The sequence below is a fragment of the Silene latifolia genome, chromosome 11 (assembly GCF_048544455.1).
Source record: "Silene latifolia isolate original U9 population chromosome 11, ASM4854445v1, whole genome shotgun sequence".
Classification (NCBI taxonomy): domain Eukaryota; kingdom Viridiplantae; phylum Streptophyta; class Magnoliopsida; order Caryophyllales; family Caryophyllaceae; genus Silene; species Silene latifolia.
The window spans coordinates 19,010,792-19,032,514 of record NC_133536.1 but is presented as its reverse complement, the minus strand read 5'-3'; the positions used below and the strand labels follow the sequence as shown (position 1 = coordinate 19,032,514).

Sequence of the window (21,723 nt, the reverse complement as noted above, 5' to 3'; positions counted from 1 at the left end):
ATTTGTGTTTTCGGCCTTCAGCCCCTTAATTTTCATTTCTCACATATCGATTACTGAAACAAAAGAAAATTAGCCTCCTAGAAGATGCTAATATCGTAATTCTTAAACAGTAATTCTTCTGCATTATTATAAATAAGGTTGCAATCAACATATTTAGTAGCCTAAAAGTACAACTCATGGCCCTAATCCTCTCATTATGAGGACAATAATGATACCTCTTCTTAGTGGTATAAGGAATACAATACAATAGCGAGTTTTTAAATCGCCATTTTAGTTTTATTATTGAGTATTATATTATACTCGTAACTAATAATTTTAAGGAGCAATTGTTCTAACAATAGGACTTCCTACGCCTTTCTCATTCCCGTGATTTTAACCTTGCTTCTCCCACACGCAATAATTAGCTCCATAGGTAGCAACTTTGAAGTTTGATGGAATGAGATTGCCGAGGTCATTTCTGGTTCCGAGCTTGACTATAATCTTTCCATCGATCATTGCAACGTAGAGATCGGCGTTATTTTGCCATTATATTGACATTACTTGCTTCCGTTATACCATTTCTCGTCCTTCATCGAACTCAATCGTATAATTTCTTCCTTCAAACCCCACTCGAAGAAATGATCATAGAACGCGAGGAAGGAAACAATTTCTTCTAATTAGATATCTTAAATTTATTGGTAATTGTATGTGATGATGCAAAATAGGAAGTGCGTGTATAACAAATATGTTAAGTGACTTACGATAGATGGGGTTCCAGGGTGCGTGAGAATATATGCGTAGCCTTGCATAACTTTGTCGGACGGAAATGCCCATAGTCTTTGAGTGGATCCGGTATCATGGTTATCAATAAAAGTTACTGCATTTCTAGGCATTATTCCAATAAGTCCACTAGGCCTACCATTTGAGTCTTTTAATCTCCACAATTCTCCTTCAACGGCTGCTTGAAGAATGCCCTTAGTAGTGAAATCAAAGGCATTAATAACACCCCCACCCGCACCCGAACCCAACCTCGCTAACTCGTTCCTTGGCCCGTCTTGGTTGTAATCAGGCTTACCATCCGGGTCATAGTGTATAGCCGAGTCCCATAGTTCCCCAACGGCAAAATTAGGTGAAGTTTGTTGCATGTAAAGTTTGGTAATGCTTGGTGCATATCCCTTGACAAAATCAAATCTCCACCCTCCATCAAATCCAATTTCGGTCTTCAACCAATTCATCCAATCGACTAGCTCTTTTTGGACTCTTGGGTTAAGGTGATCGATATCTGGAGCCGCTCCATACCCGGCTCCAGTGTCTAAATTCCCGCTACCATCTGAGTATTGAGTGTCGTCCCTACATATGGCCCATGGACCCCAATCTAGACGATCATCGGGCGTGCCTCCTTCAAAGATGCAATAGATTCCCCTTCCATCTTGTTTGTCAGCACATCTATGATTTATTACGATATCAGCTACCGATTTGATCCCTTTTTGATGTAAGGAGTTGATCAAGTTCTTCAACTCGGTCTCACGTCCATACCTTGAGGCGTCAAGATCATATAATCTACCAGGCAAATATCCTGAAATTCAAGACAAATATGAGTTAGTTTAGTTTAAACAGACGTCTCGACTCTCGAGTGCAATTCTCTAACATAAAATCAAAGTTGTCCGAGAAAATAAACAAATGATTGAGTCGGTAATTTGGAAGACTAAAAATATATACCTTGAGGAGAAACAGAATGAGAAGGGGGAGGAAGCCAGACATGGGTGACTCCAGCTCTGGCCAAATCATCAACGGAGTTTACCAAAGAATTGTAAAGTCCTCCTTGCGTATGGTATGACTCCCAATTGAATCCCTACACATTACAATGCAGAATTAATGTAACTATTTCCTCAACCAACAAAAATAAATTAATCTAGTTAACCCAACATATTGAATTTCAAATGAGAATAATTTATGAATAATAAAGAGATTTTTTTGATTTTTTTCTAGTAAACTGTCCCATCTTGTTTAGTTTTGATTAAAATATACTACTCACAACAAATAAAAAGGAAAATAAATGATTGGGACAGAGGAAGTTGTAGCTAGTTCATTCCTCTAGCTTCGAACCTCAGCTCACCATTGCAAATACTAACAGAAGTTGAAGAGTGTATTACCTGAAATAACAATGTAGGCGTGACGAAGGCAAAGAGAAGAGAGAATAAGATGGTAAAGAAGCAAAGAAGATTGGTGATCCTAGAACTCTTCATCTTCAAACTCCGTGAATGGAACAATGAAGAAGAAGAAATATGATGAAGGAAATGAATGAAGAATTAGGAACGTAAGGAGGGTTTTTATAGGTGAAGAAAAATGCATGCATGCCAAAATGGATCGAAAAATGTCACGTATTTCGAGTAAACGGAAGTTAGATTGATAAGGTTTTTGGATAGCTCTCGTTACTTGACGATTCATTATTTGATCACAAATTGCAACTTTTGATTTAATGGAGTAAATAGTATAACAGATGACCCATGCAGCCATGCTTTATCACAGTCACCACCCAACCCTATTTAATTTGAACACTTGCTATGTTGTATACTGAAGAGAACAAGAAGAACCAGAGGAATGAAGAATTGTGTATGATTGAATGAGTTTGTACATCGTTACATAGGGCATATATAGCTACAAGGAAATATTTCCACAATCTTACGCTAATTACAATCTACACATATAAAGCAACAAGATTATTCATACTCCCATAACGACTAAGATACGATATGATAGCATATCGTATCATATCATATAATATCTTCCTATACTCCCCCTCAAGTTGGAGCATGGGGCAAACCAATGCCCAACTTGCCTTGTAGATACTCGAAAGGTTCAACACCCAGTGGCTTCGTAAAAATGTCTGCCAATTGCTCCTTGCTTCGCACATGAGTTGTTGAAATCGTCTTAGCTAGCAAATGATGACGAATAAAATGACAATCGATTTCGATATGCTTTGTACGGTCATGAAAGACGGGGTTCTTCGCAATGTGTATTGCTGCTTTATTATCACAATAGACATGCATAGGCTGCTCGTGGTTAATGCCGAGAGAGTGTAGAAAAGACTTTAACCAAAGTAGTTCACTTGTCACTGCGGCCATCGCACGATACTCCGCTTCCGCCGTAGATTTGGCAACAGTTGCTTGTTTTCTTGCCTTCCACGAGATAGGACTGGTTCCTAACGAGACAAAATAACCAGTTAATGAGCGACGTGTCAACGGGCATCGCGCATAATCAGAATCCGAATAACCATGAAGCTGCAAATTCGAATGTCTATGAAGAATGATGCCTTTGCTGATAGTCCCTTTAACATAACGCAATACTCGCATAACGGCATCCATGTGTTCCTTTCTTGGGGCGTGAACAAATTGGGACAACGTATGTACTGCATAAACTAAATCGGGTCTTGTTATGGTCAAGTAGAGGAGGCGTCCTACCAACCTTCGAAATTTCATTGGGTCCTTGAGTATATATCCATCAGCAAGTGCCAAATTATGGTTTGGCTGGATAGGAGTTCCAATTGGTTTTGCTCCTTCCATTCCTCCGTCCTTAACAATTTCTAATGCATATTTTCGCTGACTGAGAAATAATCCTCGTTGCCCAGATGCTACTTCAATTCCCAAGAAATACCGTAAGCGACCAAGGTCTTTAATGCCAAAGCTTGTGTCGAGAAAACGCTTGAGGCGTGCACATGCTTCTTCATTATCACTTACGATGATCATATCGTCAACATAGACAAGTACCCCAAGAAATGCATTATCGTGATTGTATGTAAATAGAGAATAATCAGCTAGAGATTGAACGAACCCATATTTTAGCAATGAATCGGTCAATTTTGCAAACCAATTTCTCGAGGCTTGTTTTAAACCGTACAATGATTTCAATAATCGACATACCTTGTTCGGCCCATGTGATTCGAAACCTTGTGGTAGTCGCATGTAAACTTCTTCATCTAAATCCCCGTGAAGAAAAGCATTGTTTACATCGAGCTGTGTGATTGACCATCCTTTGTGCAAAGCAACTGTTAAGAGACAACGTACACTAGTCATTTTTGCCACCGGTGCGAATGTCTCATGATAATCGACGCCTTCGATTTGTGTGAAGCCTTGGGCCACCAATCGCGCTTTATAGCGCTCAATTGTACCATCTGCCTTGTACTTCACCTTGTAAACCCATTTGCATCCAATTGCTCGCTTCCCAATTGGCAAGTCGACAACCTTCCATGTCCCATTCGTCTCTAAGGCAGTAATTTCTTTGGACATTGCTTCTCGCCATTCTGCCTTTGTAGCTGCTTCGAAATAACTTCGAGGCTCCTGAACTTCATCGATTGCAGCTAGAAAGCACTTGTGAGCATTAGAAAAACAATTGTTTGCAACATAATTACTTATTGGATAGCGAGTACCTTTCTTACGAATTAGCGATTGGTCCGAGTGAGCTTGTTGTGTGGGGTTTATTATTCTTGTGGATTTACACACGTAATCTTTTCTCCAAGCGGGCTCGAATTTTTCGCGAGCACCACGACCCATTGGCATACTTGTCTCGGCTTGCTCAATCTCAGGTTGTTCAGGAACTTGCTCGTTTTCACTCGTGGGTTGCTCGTCAATGACCTGCATATTTGTACTCCCCACTTCCTCACTTTCTTTTTCTACGTCAGACTCCTCATTCCCATTTTCTATTGGTTCATAAGTAAGTGTCACATGGTCATTACCAATAGCATGTTCTTGATTTGTGGATAATTCCGTGCCTATTTCTTTATTAGTAATCCCCAATGGAAAAACATGTTCATAGAAAATTACGTCTCGCGATTCATAAATAGTATGTCGAGATAGGTCATAAACTTTCCAACCCTTCTTACCGTGAGGATAACCAAGAAATATGCATCGTTTACCTCTTTCGTGAAATTTGTCCTTTGGTTTTTCTTTGCTATGAGCGTAACAAAGACAACCAAAAACTCGTATATTGTCCAGGAGTGGTTTGTCACCATGTAACAATTCATAGGGTGTCTGACCATTGAGTATGCGAGTGGGTGTACGGTTTATAAGGTATGCTGCAGTTAGGACACATTCTCCCCAAAATTTTAATGGTAAATCAGCTTGAAATCGTAAGGCTCGAGCTTTTTCCAAGATGTGCCTATGCTTGCGCTCTACCCTCCCATTTTGTTGGGGTGTGTCTATGTTACTGGTCTGAAAGACAATCCCATGTTCATTATAATATTCTTTCATAGTCCCTGAAAGGAATTCTGTCCCATTATCACTTTGTACGACTTTAACTTGTTTACCAAATTGAGTCATCGTCATTTGACAAAAATTTCTCAGAAGTTGGCTTACTTCCCCTTTATCTCGCATAAGGTAAACCCATACATTCCTACTATAGTCATCCACTATGGTCAAAAAATAATGGGCTCCTGACAAGCTACTCGTGCTATATTTACCCCAAATGTCGCAATGAATTAAAGCAAACAGTTCAAGGCTCCTTTTATTATTCAATTTAAAAATTGACCGCGTTTGTTTAGCACGACAGCATGAGTCACAAACATCATCAAAATTCCAAGATAAATTTTTGCCAACCAAATTAGAAAAGAAAGGTAGTATACTATGGGATGGATGTCCAAGTCTCCTATGCCACAGTCGTCCATCATTGCTCACGTGTGTCTTCGCAACGGCTTCCTGACCATGCTTTAAATAATAAACCCCATCCTTGTGCTCACCCCGTCCAATCGTCGTCTTCGTAGATTGGTCCTGTATAACACAATAAGTAGGATGAAAAGTTACAATACAATTATTTTCTTCAATCAGTTGTTGTATCGAAATAAGATCGCAATTTAGACTTGGCACAAACAAGACATCCTTTAAGACGAAACCATTATTTAGAACAACTTCTCCATGTTCCTCGGCTATAATTGTTGTTCCATTAGGCAGGGACACCGTGGAAGACATGCCCTTTCTCACGTTACTGAGCAATTTTCGTCGTCCCGTCATGTGATGCGATGCACCACTATCTAATAGCCAATTACCAATGAATTTATTTTCGTTACCTGATAGTTTTTGACTATTGTCGGGTTTGCTCACCAACAAATTTCGCAATCGGGTCATCTCCGCTCAAGTAAATCCTTGTTTGTTCGTCTCATTCTCGCTTGTTGTTGCGGCATTAGGCCTGGTATGCACCTCCTTGTCCTCTGCCTCCACGACCATAGCCGCGTCCTCCTTGTCGACCTCGACCTCGACCTCTTGTTGGCGCTTTCTCAGGATATTTTTCCCAACAATTTTCCTCCGTGTGGTACCACTTGTTGCAGGCCGTACATCGTGGAGGTTCTAAGTCCTCTGTCTCTTTGCCGCGGCCTCGACTTTCCCTCGAATTGGTTCTCATCGCCATAGCTGCATCATTGACCTCCTCCTTTGGCTTTGTCACACTCCTATGTCTTTCTTCCCTTAACACTAGAGCATAGGCTCTGCTAAGAGACGTGATTTCGTCCTCCATAAGTAGGTTCGTGCGAATGTTGCCATAGAGACTCGTGTCAAGCCCCATAAGAAATTGGTGAACTTTTTCCTCCTCTCTCTCTTTGGTCAATGCTTGCTTGCGCACAGTACACTGAGGGGCGTGACTGTAGTTCCCCAGTTCATCCCAAATTGCTTTCAACCGAGTGTAGTATTCGACAACCGATTGATTCTTTGTCTGTTTGCATTCGTTCAATTCGCCCTTCAACTGGTGTACACGGGGTGCATTACCAGTCGAATAACGCTCCTTAAGTTCTTTCCAAATCTCCATTACGGTTCCCGAGAAAGTGATGCTAGGATGAAGCCTAGTTTCAATCACATTCCTCAACCACGCCTTTACCATGGCGTTACATTGGCGCCACGCGACTGATTGAAGATTTTCTTCTCCGTCGATGGCTTCCGGTTTCTTCACAATTCCTTCGACGAACCCCAATTTGTTCTTGGCGTCGAGGCCGTTTCGGACTGCATCGGCCCAAAGATCATAATTTTCACCATTAAAAACTATGTTTGTCAATGTCAAATTCGGACTGTCGGATGGGTGTAAATAAAGTGGCGAGGACGGAGCAATCTGTTCAATTGTCTTGCTACCGTTTCCTTTCTTTCCTTCGCCTCCCTTTCCTGTTTCTCCAGTCGTCATTGTTTTGCTTTATTTGTTTTTTTTTTTTTTTTTTTTTTTTTTTTTTGAAAATAGGAACAATTTTGCGGAAGTTATGTGCTCAGGATCTAACTTGCTCTTGATGCCATGAAGAGAACAAGAAGAACCAGAGGAATGAAGAATTGTGTATGATTGAATGAGTTTGTACATCGTTACATAGGGCATATATAGCTACAAGGAAATATTTCCACAATCTTACGCTAATTACAATCTACACATATAAAGCAACAAGATTATTCATACTTCCATAACGACTAAGATACGATATGATAGCATATCGTATCATATCATATAATATCTTCCTATATATACAAAGTGTTGAAGTCATAACCAACAATCATTTGTCAATCATATAGTGTAGAATTTTATAGTACTCCCTCCATTATTTTATACACTATATGTCATTCTCACATTTCGAGACACTCACTTCTCTCTTCAATATCTCTCAAAATATATAAGTTAATAATATGAAATGTATACTCTTTTGAAAGCAAATTTTATGACGAATCTAATGATGACATTGCCGTCAGAATCGCGATTCGATCCAACGATTTTACGATCCAAAAATGCTTGACCGATCCTGGATCCTACGATTCTATCATAGTTGTAGAATCTTACGATCCTATTAATTTGAAAATTTCTAGAGATGGGATCATAATACGATCCTACGATTTTACGATAATCCTACGATCCGATTCCATAATAAAAAAATTAGTATATATTTTTATATAATGACATCGTAAAATCCAAATTTCGTGAAAGTTGTTCATACAATGATACTAGAATAATTAATTACCAATATTTTATGAATAAATATTAATAAATAAGTGTTGAGATTTTCAATTATATGTTTTTACCAGTAAAAAAATTATATTTAGTGAGTTTGTAGAATCTTGCGATTCTACGATCCAATTCTACCGATTCGATCCTACCTTCTCCATCGATTCAAAGTAGAATCCCAATCCTGACAATATTGTCTAATGATATAATTTTCATAATTTTTTTTAAAGTATATTTTTATATAATTGAAAGTCAAAGACTTACCTCGTAAAATGACAACGTCATATATAAAATAATGGAGGAAGCATTAGATTATTTGTGACTTGACGTTACTTGACAATTATTTGCTTTCAAATTGCAACTTACGATTTAAAGTAAACAACAGATGGCCCTCTAACTTATTTAAGTTAAAATAAAATCTCTTTTGATTTAAAATAAATTTCATTTGCTTTATTCAACTTCAACATTTCGTTATTTCAATTCCATTTTTCTGTCACATCCGTTGTCGTAAAAAAACATATATATATTGAGAGTTGAGAACTGATAGTTCTTGTAATCTTAGACTTAATCTATTTAGGTATATGTTTTTGTCTTGATCAGGAATATGTCCCACCGATAGTTATATAACATTTTCTTTTACGATATATACTGGATATACCCTTCGCAAATTTGGTTATTTCATCAACAAAAAAGAAATCATTCACATTAAGAGACTTATTAAAAATCGACATTATTCATTGTAGACTTTAATCATTAAAATCGACCCATTTTAACTTATAAGAATGTAATGTTTTTTATATTCATATTTTTGATTATTTTCTCTGCACATGGTCATTAATTTTTTTAGGAATTCTCAATGTCATTATTTCATCATCATATCTAGTACTCACATTGCACTGTTTTTTTCTAGAAAGACTACATTTCTTTGTTGTCAACTGATGTTTTTATGAGACCAACATGTGTATGATAGAATTCCCTATTCAATTTGTGATTTTTGGATAAGAATGTGACAATTGGAGTTTCTATACAATAAGCTATTAGATGATCGGCTAGCTCATGAGCTAAACTATATGAGCTAAGCTATTACATAAGCAAGAAAGGAGTAACATCCAATTGGTGTATTTGCTATCAGTGACCAACCAATCAAATTGCCAACTTGTAGTTATTGTATACTACCGTTGTATAACGTTATAAAAAATGACCGTTTTATGATGAACAATAATCATATTATGTTAAAAAGTGGTTTTTAAAATAAAAAAGTTTAAAACTAGTCAATTTTTCACATTAAATAGTCATTTTTTAAGCTTGAAATGCGTCACATTTTGAGTGGTCGTACCATTACTACCATAAAAATATACAATATCTTGTAATATATTTTGTAGTGATTACCAATATAGTAAATTAATAATTACTAGCTCCCTTCTAGATCAGATATCACTTTTCTAAAAAAAACTCTCTTTTATAAACTTTTTATTAAATTACTTCCCTCAAATGTTGTCAGGTCAAAAATTGCACCCATTTTCATTTTCATGCGAAAATTCTTTAAATCTGACGAAGTTTCCCTTGGGTCAATATTTAGACATCCCTCCATTTCACTTGTCATTCTATCTTATTCTATCGACATTTAACATTTAATCCCAAAATTTTTCCCCAAATTTTACCCTAATGTACTTAAATTATGGAGTTGTGTCAAGGTGGGGAGTTGTTTGATCGAATTGTGGCTAAAGGGCAGTATAATGAGCGCGAGGCAACAAAGTTGATGAGCACTATTGTTGGAGTTGTTGAAGCTTGTCATTCGTTGGGGGTTATTCATAGAGATCTCACGCCTGAAAAATTCTTGTTTAAGAGCATTGATGAGGAGTCTCCCCTTCAAAGTATTGACTTTGGCCTCTTTGTGTTTTATTAGCCAGGTGTTTATAAATATGTTGAAATTTAATATAAATCCCCTATCTATTAAAATAATAGGTGAACTCACTAATTTTCCCTCTAAAAACATCTTATTAAATAAGGAAGTTATTTATAATTTAATTGTATTCACTAAATAAGGAAATTTAATAATTATAATGTATTTCATTATATAATTCTTTTCATCAAAATTATTCTTTTCATCAAATTATATAATTTTCACTAAACACTAAACTATAATATTTTAACTAAAATATAAATAATATAAAACTATAAAATATTAAATCTTTTATTGATACTATTATTTGAGAATGACTTGACTCATACAATCATAGTACGTATAAACAAAATATAAATCGTTTTGATTACTTTCATGACAAAAACAAATTAAGAAAAACTGGAATCATTAGTTTTGTGGTATAAAAAAACTTTTCTTAAAAAATACATTTCAGCATATTACTCAATTCTCTTTAATTAATTTTCAGTTTTAATTTTCTTTTTCTCGAAAAAAAAATACAACGAGAAAAATAAACAATTACTTTAATGAGATACCACTATTATTTTACAGTTCAGTTTTACTTAGTTTTCTTGAATAATTTTACAGTTGAGTTTTTTGTTCTCATATCAAATTATAATGACGTGAAATATGAAAAATTAATAAGTTTTTAAGTTAGCATGATTAAGTAATATAAAAATAAAAACTCTATAAATATCGCGCATTCATTGCGCGTGATCTAAACTAGTTGCAAATCAATTGACTTAAATGTAGTATTCCAATCATTTTAATTTTGTGTAACCCTAATTTCTTAGTTCTTAGCCCTGATTTTTGGGTTTTAAACCCTTATTTCCAGATTTTTAAACCTTGGGGTTTTAACCCTAATTTCTGGGTTTTAAACACAACCTTAATTTTTGGCATTATAACCTTTATTTCTGGATTAGGAAACTCTAATTTTTCGGTTGTAAACCCTAATTACTGAAAATTAGATGAACAATCTTACCTTAAGTGGGGAAAAATATAAGAAGAGAGGAAAGTTGAAATGAATAAATGAATTGAATAGATGTATAAGGGAGAGAGAAGACTAAGTATATAATAGAGTAATAAGGGTAGTATCGTCATAAAATTAGGCTTTTAAACTAATAATTTGAATTTTGACGGAATATGTCACCAGAATATAAAAAAGTGTGCAATTTTTTACCTCAGAACATTTGAGGTAAGTAATTTAATAAAAAGAGTATAAAATGTTTTTTTTTTTTTTAGAAAAGTGGTATCTAAAAGGGAGTAATTATTAATTTACTCTTGCAAATATACCAAAGAGTATACATCATTAATCATTATGAGGTACTTCCTCTGTCCCGGTCATTTATTGTCCTATTTTATTTTGGAGTGTCTCAGTCAATCGTCGTCCTTTCTATTTTAAGAATTAAACTTGATGAACAATTTGATTATTTACACTCAATTTGACCCACTTTTCATTTAGTAATTGACCCTCTCCTCTTTCAGTTTCTTGCCCTGTCGATATTATTTTTTGGATGAAAAAGCGGGAATTTGTTAGTGAATACTCCCTCCATCTCGGTCACTTGTTATTCTTTGGTTTTGACACAAAGACCAAGAAAAGTGGAGAGGGTCAATCTAGGTAGCACCGACATGGACACGGACACAGACACGACACGGACACGTGACACGGCATCCCATGAAATTTAGGACACGGGACACGTTATTTAAATTTAATAAAATATATATTTTGTAGTTATATATGTGTGATTTTACTTTTGAAAAAGTATTTGATATTAAATTTAAATAAATGAAGGTATAATTTGATGTTAAATATAACTTATTCTCATTTTTAAAACCAAAAACCAACTTATAATCAATCTATTTCGACATCTCATTACTTGTCTAAAGAGCATCATTTGCTCACCAAATTCAAGCATATAACAATTCACGTCATTTACCTTAAATTCAAGTTTCCGTTTGAAGGTGTGTCCAAATACCATGGACACGGCTTAAAATACCATGGACACGCGTCGGACACGTGCCCAAATAAAAGATGAAAGTTAGACACGACTTTACAGGTGTCCGACACGTTTTGACGTGTGACCGACGAGTGTCGTGTCGACACGGTGTCCGACACGGGTGTCCGACACGGGAACACCGATTAGGAGGAGTGTCCGTGCAACCTAGGGGTCAATTACTAAATGACATGTGAACCAAATTGAGTGTAAATGATCAAATTGTTCGTCAAATGCTTTTCTAAAATAGAAAGGATAATAATTGACCGAGACACCAAAAAATAGAATCGGATACCAAATGAGCGGGACAGAGGGGGTACTTTTTATATGGACAATGCTAGGGCGTCACCTGGTAACACACTATCTTGACTCTTGGTGCCACCAAAACTAAAATAATCCAATAATAATAAATACAGTATTAAACTGAAAATTCACGTGGTAGCGGTGATGTTTGTCATTTGCACATGGTACATAATATTTTATGCTTTTGCAAAATGACAATGTTTAGGGGCGATATCGCATATTCTTTGCCATTTTTGCCTTTGGCTAAATTGTTTGACAAAAAAAATAGATTAAAATATCAATGAATTTACAAAATTATCGTCGATGGTACTCAAATTCTATATCCGCGGTGGTAATAAAATTGAAGCACTAATACATGTGATTAACCCTTGTCCAAGTTTAATTTATACACAAGTTGGCAATAATTATACAACTCTACAAGAAAAATCTTGTTCTTTCGTGGTTAATTACTACATCAAAACCCTAGTTCTCGACTACGAACAAAGTGAAGATAGTCGCAAAAAGGCGTGCTTAAGTTGTTATATATCAGGCATTCACCTTAATTATGCTTGTATTAGTAGTTGTTTTTACAACTTCATTGAACTAGAGGAAAACATTGATTAACCTTTTTATAAATTTACATTATTATTTATCAAATTCTTGTACTCCTTCTGTATTGGTCATTTGTTTACCTTTAATTTTGGCACAAAGATCGTGGAAAGAAGAGAAAATCAATTATTTGATGATAAATGGACTGAATAAATAAATAAATAAATAAATAACCGGAATAGAAGGTGTACAACTTTTTATGTAATAATGTAAATGTGTTAAATAATCCGTTGACAAGGCAAAAGAAAATTAACCTTGTGATAGATGCTAAACTCGAAATTGTTTTAATACGATAATAATTTCTCAGAATTATTGGATTTATTACACGTTTTTAACAAAAAAAAAATCTTATATAATAATACTTTTTAGTGTATTTTTAAAGTTTCCCGGTCCGACGATTAAGCTTTACTTGGATTTTCAAAAACCGTTTTAATCTTTATTCTCGATTTAAATTCTAAGTTTTTGTAAAAGAAATTCGGGCTTCAATTATAAAACCCATAAATTTAACTTGACTTGTGTATCCCTTTCACTTCCCATTTATGTTTTTCCACTTTTCCTTTTCTATAATTTCACTTTTTTAGTGTGCCACCATCCATAGACAGTTCTAAAGGATAATTCATGTCGTCACCACCCCAATCATTTAAGGACTAAGGCTCGATGTTATTGTTGTATTATAAACGGGGCTTTTACATTAACAAGCTATTTTAGTTTTGTTTTTTGATGTATAATTATGTGATTCTCAACGGCGTTTTCATTCTTGACCAGGCCATTGACTTAGCTTGATAAATACAGAGTATAATTTTAACTAACTTTGGTAAAGAGTTACTCTTATGTAATATAATTTTATATTAATAAATTGACTTGGCTTAATTCAGGCTGATTACAGATCAAATTACGTAAATACCACATCATGTGAGTTTCATGTCATAACTTTATTGAGTTGGGTGTTAATTAATTGAGTTAACATCATTAATTTTTTTAATAAATTATATTTTTATTTAGATTATTAAAAAGTAAAAACTAACAAAATTCAAGCACTAGTAGTGTACGCGTGATTGACTTTGTCCCAAGTGTAAACTTATTAATGTGAAATAATTGTTTTATTCACGCCAACAAATTACACAACCCTAATAATTTCCAAAAAAAATTCTACTGAATTACTTACCTAGTTGCTTTAGGACTTCCTTATTGTTGTCGGTAACGAGAACTCCTCGCCCAAGTAACAAAGCACATATATATATAAAAATAATCTTTCACTTAAAAACAATTGCAAATTATACATAAACAACACAAAAATCCGAGAATTTCATCAAAATCGTCATGGATAAAGTGAAAGAAAAAGACAACCTAAACATGAATAATAATACTACTAATAAGAGATTAATGAAGCTCAAAGATAATGAAGATACTAAGGTGCAATTATCGTACGCTCAACGATTGGAGAATTCAACCCGAAAGATGCAAGAAAGGTACAATCAAGCTAAAGATAGCCGGCAAAAGATATGCGTGATCGGGTTAAGTGATGCGCCTAACCCACGTGGTCGTGGTGAGACTATGGTCAAGAAGGTATTACCTAATGGTGTTAGAAAGCCACTGATGTCTAACGTAAAGCGTACCTCAAGTTGTGTCAAAGATGGAGGCGTAAGAAGAAATTATCAAGGGTATGGCGGCATCAAGAGTAACAAATCTAACAATAATGGAACTTTTGTGTTGTCGAAGAAACGGGATGAACTGAATGAAAAGAGGAGATTGAATGAGGTATACAAATTGTCCTATGCTGAAAGGGCAGAGATGGTGAAGAGGAAGTTGCAACAAGGCTATGATCAATGCGAAGAAGAAAGCCGTAAGAAGACGTGTTTCATTTGTTAGATGGAAGCTCTGAAATTTGGTCGCTAATTGGCTTTAGCGACTAATTTATGAACATTAGCGACTAACTGAGTTGGTCGCTAACTAGCCTTTTCCTTGTAGTGTTAATTGATCAATATCTTGACTATGCTTGAAATAGTTTTTTACAACGAATAAGGGATATTAAAGAGGACAAAAATGTGTATACCTCATTCATAAAGAAACATAGATCAAGGGGAGTAAGATAAATATAGGATATTAATCCCACATTGACGAAGAAACGTAGATCATGGTAAGAGCTAAGTATAAACTAGTATTCTTCAACTGTAAGAAAATCCACGCAGCCATGCATTGAGCACAAAGCGAACTATTCTTTCGCCTTTTACTAAAGAATACCGTGTGCTCGTTGTTTATAAGTGGCATACGTTAATTTTTAGAGGAAGCTCCTTCATCGGCGCTTCAAAGCAATTCAAGTGCAATTTTGTTTATTTGTTAATTGTGTTTTCGGCCTTCAGCCCCTTAATTTTCATTTGTCACATATCGATTACTGAAACAAAAGAAAATTAGCCTCCTAGAAGATGCTAATATCATAATTCTTCTGCATTATTATAAATAAGGTTGCAATCAACATATTTAGTAGCCTAAAAGTACAACTCATGGCCCTAATCCTCTCATTATGAGGACAATAATGATACCTCTTCTTAGTGGTATAAGGAATACAATACAATAGCGAGTTTTTAAATCGCCATTTTAGTTTTATTATTGAGTATTATATTATACTCGTAACTAATAATTTTAAGGAGCAATTGTTCTAACAATAGGACTTCCTACGCCTTTCTCATTCCCGTGATTTTAACCTTGCTTCTCCCACACGCAATAATTAGCTCCATAGGTAGCAACTTTGAAGTTTGATGGAATGAGATTGCCGAGGTCATTTCTGGTTCCGAGCTTGACTATAATCTTTCCATCGATCATTGCAACGTAGAGATCGGCGTCACGCCATTATATTGACATTACTTGCTTCCGTTATACCATTTCTCGTCCCCATCGAACTCAATCGTATAATTTCTTCCTTCAAACCCCACTCGAAGAAATGATCATAGAATCGCTTGAGAAGGAAACAATTTCTTCTAATTAGATATCTTAAATTTATTGGTAATTGTATGTGATGATGCAAAATAGGAAGTGCGTATATAACAAATATGTTAAGTGACTTACGATAGATGGGGTTCGTGGTGCGTGAGAATATATGCGTAGCCTTGCATAACTTTGTCGGACGGAAATGCCCATAGCCTTTGAGTGGATCCGGTATCATGGTTATCAATAAAAGTTCACGCATTTCTAGGCATTATTCCAATAAGTCCACTAGGCCTACCATTTGAGTCTTTTAATCTCCACAATTCTCCTTCAACGACTGCTTGAAGAATGCCCTTAGTAGTGAAATCAAAGGCATTAATAACACCCCCACCCGCAGCCTGAACCCAACCTGCTAACTCGTTCCTTGGACCGTCTTGGTTGTAATCAGGCTTACCATCCGGGTCATAGTGTATAGCCGAGTCCCATAGTTCCCCAACGGCAAAATTAGGTGAAGTTTGTTGCATATAAAGTTTGGTAATGCTTGGTGCATATCCCTTGACAAAATCAAATCTCCACCCTCCATCAAATCCAATTTCGGTCTTCAACCAATTCATCCAATCGACTAGCTCTTTTTGAACTCTTGGGTTAAGGTGATCGATATCTGGAGCCGCTCCATACCCGGCTCCAGTGTCTAAATTCCCGCTACCATCTGAGTATTGAGTGTCGTCCCTACATATAGCCCATGGACCCCAATCTAGACGATCATCGGGCGTGCCTCCTTCAAAGATGCAATAGATTCCCCTTCCATCTTGTTTGTCAGCACATCTATGGTTTATTACGATATCAGCTACCGATTTGATCCCTTTTTGATGTAAGGAGTTGATCAAGCTATCAACTCGGTCTCACGTCCATAACTTGAGGCGTCAAGATCATATAATCTACCAGGCAAATATCCTGAAATTCAAGACAAATATGAGTTAGTTTAGTTTAAACAAACGTCTCGACTCTCGAGTGCAATTCTGTAACATAAAATCAAAGTTGTCCGAGAAGGTAAACAAATGATTGAGTCGGTAATTTGAAAGACTAAAAATATATACCTTGAGGAGAAACAGAATGAGAAGGGGGAGGAAGCCAGACATGGGTGACTCCAGCTCTGGCCAAATCATCAACCGAGTTTACCAAAGAATTGTAAAGTCCTCCTTGCGTATGGTATGACTCCCAATTGAATCCCTACACATTACAATGCAGAATTAATGTAACTATTTCCTCAACCAACAAAAATAAATTAATCTAGTTAACCCAACATATTGAATTTCAAATGAGAATAATTTATGAATAATAAAGAGATTTTTTTGATTTTTTTCTAGTAAACTGTCCCATCTTGTTTAGCTTTGATTAAAATATACTACACAACAAATAAAAAGGTAAATAAATAATTGGGACAGGGGGAGTTGTAGCTAGTTCATTCCTCTATCTTTGAACCTCGGCTCACCATTGCAAATACTAACAGAAGTTGAAGAGTGTATTACCTGAAATAACAATGTAGGCGTGACGAAGGCAAAGAGAAGAGAGAATAAGATGGTAAAGAAGCAAAGAAGATTGGTGATCCTAGAACTCTTCATCTTCAAACTCCGTGAATGGAACAATGAAGAAGAAGAAGAAATATGATGAAGGAAATGAATGAAGAATTAGGAACGTAAGGAGGGTTTTTATAGGCGAATAAAATGCATGCATGGTGAAATCGATAGAAAAATGTCACGTATTTCGAGTAAACGGAAGTTAGGTCGATAAGGTTTTTGGATAGCTCTCGTTACTTGACGATTCATTATTTGATCACAAATTGCAACTTTTGATTTAATGGAGTAAATAGTATAACAGATGACCCATGCAGCCATGCTTTATCACAGTCACCACCCAACCCTATTTAATTTGAACACTTGCTATGTTGTATACAAAGTGTTGAAGTCATAACCAACAATCATTTGTCAATCATATAGTGTAGAGGAGTTTTATGGTGAACAATGATCATTTTACGTTAAAAAGTGGTTTTAACTAGTCATTTTGTCACATTAAATTGTCATTTTTTTACCTTGAAATGCGTCATTGTTTGAATGGTCCTACCATACAATAATCTTGTACTTCCTCTGTCCCGGTCATTTGTTGTCATTTTCCATTTTGGGGTGTCTCAGTCATTTGTTGTTCTTTCTATTTTAAGAATGAATTTGATGAGTAATTTGGTCATTCACATTCAATTTATTCCACATGTCATTTAGTAATTGGCCCTTCCCCCTTTCCTTGGTCTTTGTGCCAAAACCAAAGGACAACAAATGACCAGGACAGAGGGAGTAGTATATTTTATAGTGATTGCCAATATAGTAAATTAATAATTACTCCCTTTTATATTAGGTATCAAGTTTCTAAAAAAGCTTCATTTTATAAACTTTTTATTAAATTACTCCCCCCAAATGTTGTCAGGTCAAAAATTGCACCCATTTTCATTTACAGGCGAAAATTCTTAAAATCTGACGAAATTACCATTGGGTCAATATTTAGACATCCTCCATTTCACTTGTTATTCTATCAATTTTTCACATTTAATCCCAAAAAATTTCCCTAATATACTTAAATTATGGAGTTGTGTCAAGGTGGGGAGTTGTTTGATCGGATTGTGGCTAAAGGGCAGTATAATGAGCGCGAGGCAGCAAAGTTGACGATGAGCACTTTTGTTGGGTTGTTGAAGCTTGTCATTCGTTGGGAGTTATTCATAGAGATCTCAAGCTTGAAATTTTTTTGTTTAAGAGCATTGAATTGGCGAGGATTCTCCCCTTCAAAGTATCGACTTTGGCCTCTCTGTGTTTTATTAGCCAGGTGTTTATAAATATGTTGAAATTTAATATAAATCCCTTATCTATTAAAAGAATAGGTGAACTCACTAATTTTCCCTTTAAAAAGCATCTTTTTAAATAAGGAAGTTATTTATAATTTAATTGTATTCACTAAATAAAAAAAAATTAATAGTTATAATGTTTTTCATTATATAATTCTTTTCATTAAAATTAATCTTTTCATCTAATTATATAATTTTCACTAAACACTAAACTATAATATTTTAATTAAAATATAAATAATATTAAATCTTTATTGATACTATTATTTGAGAATGACATGACTCATACAGTCATACTACGCAAAATTATAATTCGTTTTGATTACTTTCATGACAAAAAAAATTGAGAGAAACTGGAATCATTAGTTTTGTGGTATAAAAAAATAGTTTTTGATTACTTTCATGACAATTACGTTAATGAGATACCACTATTAAATTACAGTTTAGTTTTACTTAGTTTTCTTGAATAATTTTACTGTTAAGTTTTTTTTTCTCATATCAAATTATAATGACGTGAAATATGAAAAATTAATAAGTTTTTAAGCTAGCATGATTAAGTAATATAAAAATAAAAACTCTATAAATACCGCGCATTTATTGCGCGTGATCTAAACTAGTTGCGAATCAATTGACTTAAATGTAGTATTCCAATCATTTTAATTTTGTGTAACCCTAATTTCTTAGTTCTTAGCCCTGATTTTTGGTTTTTAAACCCTTATTTCTAAATTTTTAAACCTTGGGGTTTTAACCCTAATTTCTGGGTTTTAAACACAACCCTAATTTTTGGCATTATTTCCTTTATTTCTGGATTAGGAAACTCTAATTTTTCGGTTGTAAACACTAATTACTGAAAATAAGATGAACAATCTTACCTTAAGTGGGGAAAAATATAAGAAGAGAGGAAAGTTGAAATGAATAAATGAATTGAATAGATGTATAAGGGAGAGAGAAGACTAAGTATATAATAGAGTAATAAGGGTAGTATCGTCATAAAATTAGGCTTTTAAACTAATAATTTGAATTTTGACGGAATATGTTACCAGAATATAAAAAAGTGTGCAATTTTTTACCTCAGAACATTTTGAGGTAAGTAATTTAATAAAAAGAGTATAAAATGGTTTTTTTTTTTAAAAAGTGGTATCTAAAAGGGAGTAATTATTAATTACTCTTGCAAATATACCAAAGAGTATACATCATTAATGTAACACCCCGAAAATTTGAGTCATCTAAAAAAAAAAATTGTGAAAAAAAAATGTTTTAATAAAATGAGATTTTAGTAGGAAAGAGGAGAAGATGGGTAATGGAAATTCAAATTTGAATAATAAAGAAAAGCGTATGTCGATTTGGAAATCGAACAGAAAAAGAAAAGAAAAATCGTTAATGACTTGAAACAAAAAGGGAAAGAGAATAAAGGACTTGCGATAACTGTGCTTAAAAACGCATACTAACTTGTATATATAAACATTACTTTAAGGTGAAGTACTGGGGAGTTATGTTATATAACTTAAAGTTAGTATCGTATCGTAACTTAAATTGACCCGAATACAAATAGAATTAACCTACTATATAAACCACCAATTCACCCTTAAACCGGAGGACACCGATTATTCCACACACATGTGGGATATATGTGAAAGATTGAATCTTATTTCGTGAATAATACAATGATACAAAGGTTGTTTATATACTAGTTACAAAGCTTGGGGAAGAGGAAACCTAATACAATATTTCCTAATACATAAGACGTAATATGGAAAACTAAATATTAACAATTTACCTAATTAGAAGAACTAAATAATTCTAAGATTAATTACCTAATTACACGATATTCCTAACACGGTCCCGCAAGATGGACGACCCAAAGGCGAGACCAATCTTGGAAACCAAAAACGTGAAACGAGGAGACGGAAGAGCCTTAGTAAGCAAGTTCGCAAGCTGATCATCACCAGAGATATGAGTAACACGAAGAAGACCTTGTTGGACACGTTCACGAACAAAATGAAAGGACATAGCCAGATGCTTCATTCGAGAGTGAAACACGGGATTTTGAGAGTAATGAGTAGCACTCAGGTTGTCACAATAAATGACAGGGGTAGGAAAGGTGGGAGCACGAAGTTCAGTAAGAAGGGATTGAAGCCACATGAGCTCAGTGGTAGTTGCAGCCACAGCTCGGAACTCAGCCTCGGTAGATGAGCATGCAACTGCTCGTTGTTTCTTAGAGGACCAAGACAAAGCATTGCGACCAAAATAGGTAATATAACCGGTTGTAGAATGTAACACATCATGATCGCCACCCAAATCAGCATCACTGTAAGCGTGAAGACGGGGAGGAGAGTCGCGATAAAGTTGAAGACCCACATGAGAGGTGCCATTAAGATAGCGCAAAAGGCGTTTTAAGGCAGCCCAATGTAGTTCAGTCGGTTGTTGTAAAAATTGAGCTAAGCGGTTGACGGTGTAAGCAATATCTGGCCGGGTAAATGATAGATATTGTAGACTACCAAGTATCATACGATAAGCAGTGATGTCGACGAGAGGCGAACTCCCATCTTTGTGAAGGTGAGGGTGAACGGCCTGAGGAGTGCTAGCCGGTTTTGACTCGAGGAAATGGTGTTTACTTAACAAATCGTGAATGTATTTTGTTTGAGTGAGGACTAAGCCGGTTTTATTTGGTGTAACTTCGACTCCTAGAAAGTAGGACAGTAAACCTAAGTCTTTTAGGGCAAAGCGAGACGCGAGAGTGGTGATAAACGACGCAACATGACTTTTGTTGGGACCAGTGACAATGATATCGTCAACATAGACCAGTAGATAAATAGTGCAAGACGGTGTCGTGAGTAGAAAAAGTGAGGGAACGGCTAGTGATGCACGAAATCCAGTGGATAGCAAATATTGTTTTAGTGTCGTGTACCAAGCACGAGGTGCTTGTTTTAGACCGTAAATAGCTTTAGTGAGCTTGCAAATATGACGAGGATGCTGAGAATCAATGAATCCAGCAGGTTGTTCCATGTAAACAACGTCAGTTAAGTTACCTTGTAAAAATGCATTATTGATGTCTAGCTGACGAAGTTCCCACGAATTAATTAGAGCATGAGAAAGTAGGGTACGTACCGTTGTAGGTTTAACCACGGGACTAAACGTGTCCGAGTAATCAACACCGGGACGTTGAAGAAATCCCT

At 35.3% G+C, this 21,723-nt stretch overlaps 1 protein-coding gene, 1 non-coding gene and 2 pseudogenes across 2 annotated transcripts; 1 reads left to right on the top strand and 3 right to left on the bottom strand.

Moving 5' to 3' along the window:
* Positions 1–118: 118 nt before the first annotated feature.
* LOC141613040 (alpha-amylase-like) lies at positions 119–2,225 on the bottom strand (annotated as a pseudogene).
* Positions 2,226–6,150: 3,925 nt separating this feature from the next.
* Positions 6,151–7,134, bottom strand: LOC141613039 (uncharacterized). Its single transcript, XM_074431774.1, has one exon. The coding sequence runs from the start codon at positions 7,132–7,134 to the stop codon at positions 6,151–6,153; it is 984 nt and encodes a 327-aa protein (XP_074287875.1).
* A 7,791-nt stretch (positions 7,135–14,925) lies between these two features.
* LOC141615634 (U5 spliceosomal RNA) lies at positions 14,926–15,043 on the top strand. Its single transcript, XR_012530044.1, has one exon. It is a non-coding gene; the product is annotated as a U5 spliceosomal RNA (small nuclear RNA).
* Positions 15,044–15,184: 141 nt separating this feature from the next.
* On the bottom strand, positions 15,185–17,310 carry LOC141612765 (alpha-amylase-like; annotated as a pseudogene).
* Between the last annotated feature and the right edge of the window lie 4,413 nt (positions 17,311–21,723).

Bases quoted from the DNA above. Each gene is read 5' to 3' on its own strand.
- LOC141613039 (XM_074431774.1), bottom strand. From the start codon at position 7,134: ATGACGACTGGAGAAACAGGAAAGGGAGGCGAAGGAAAGAAAGGAAAC.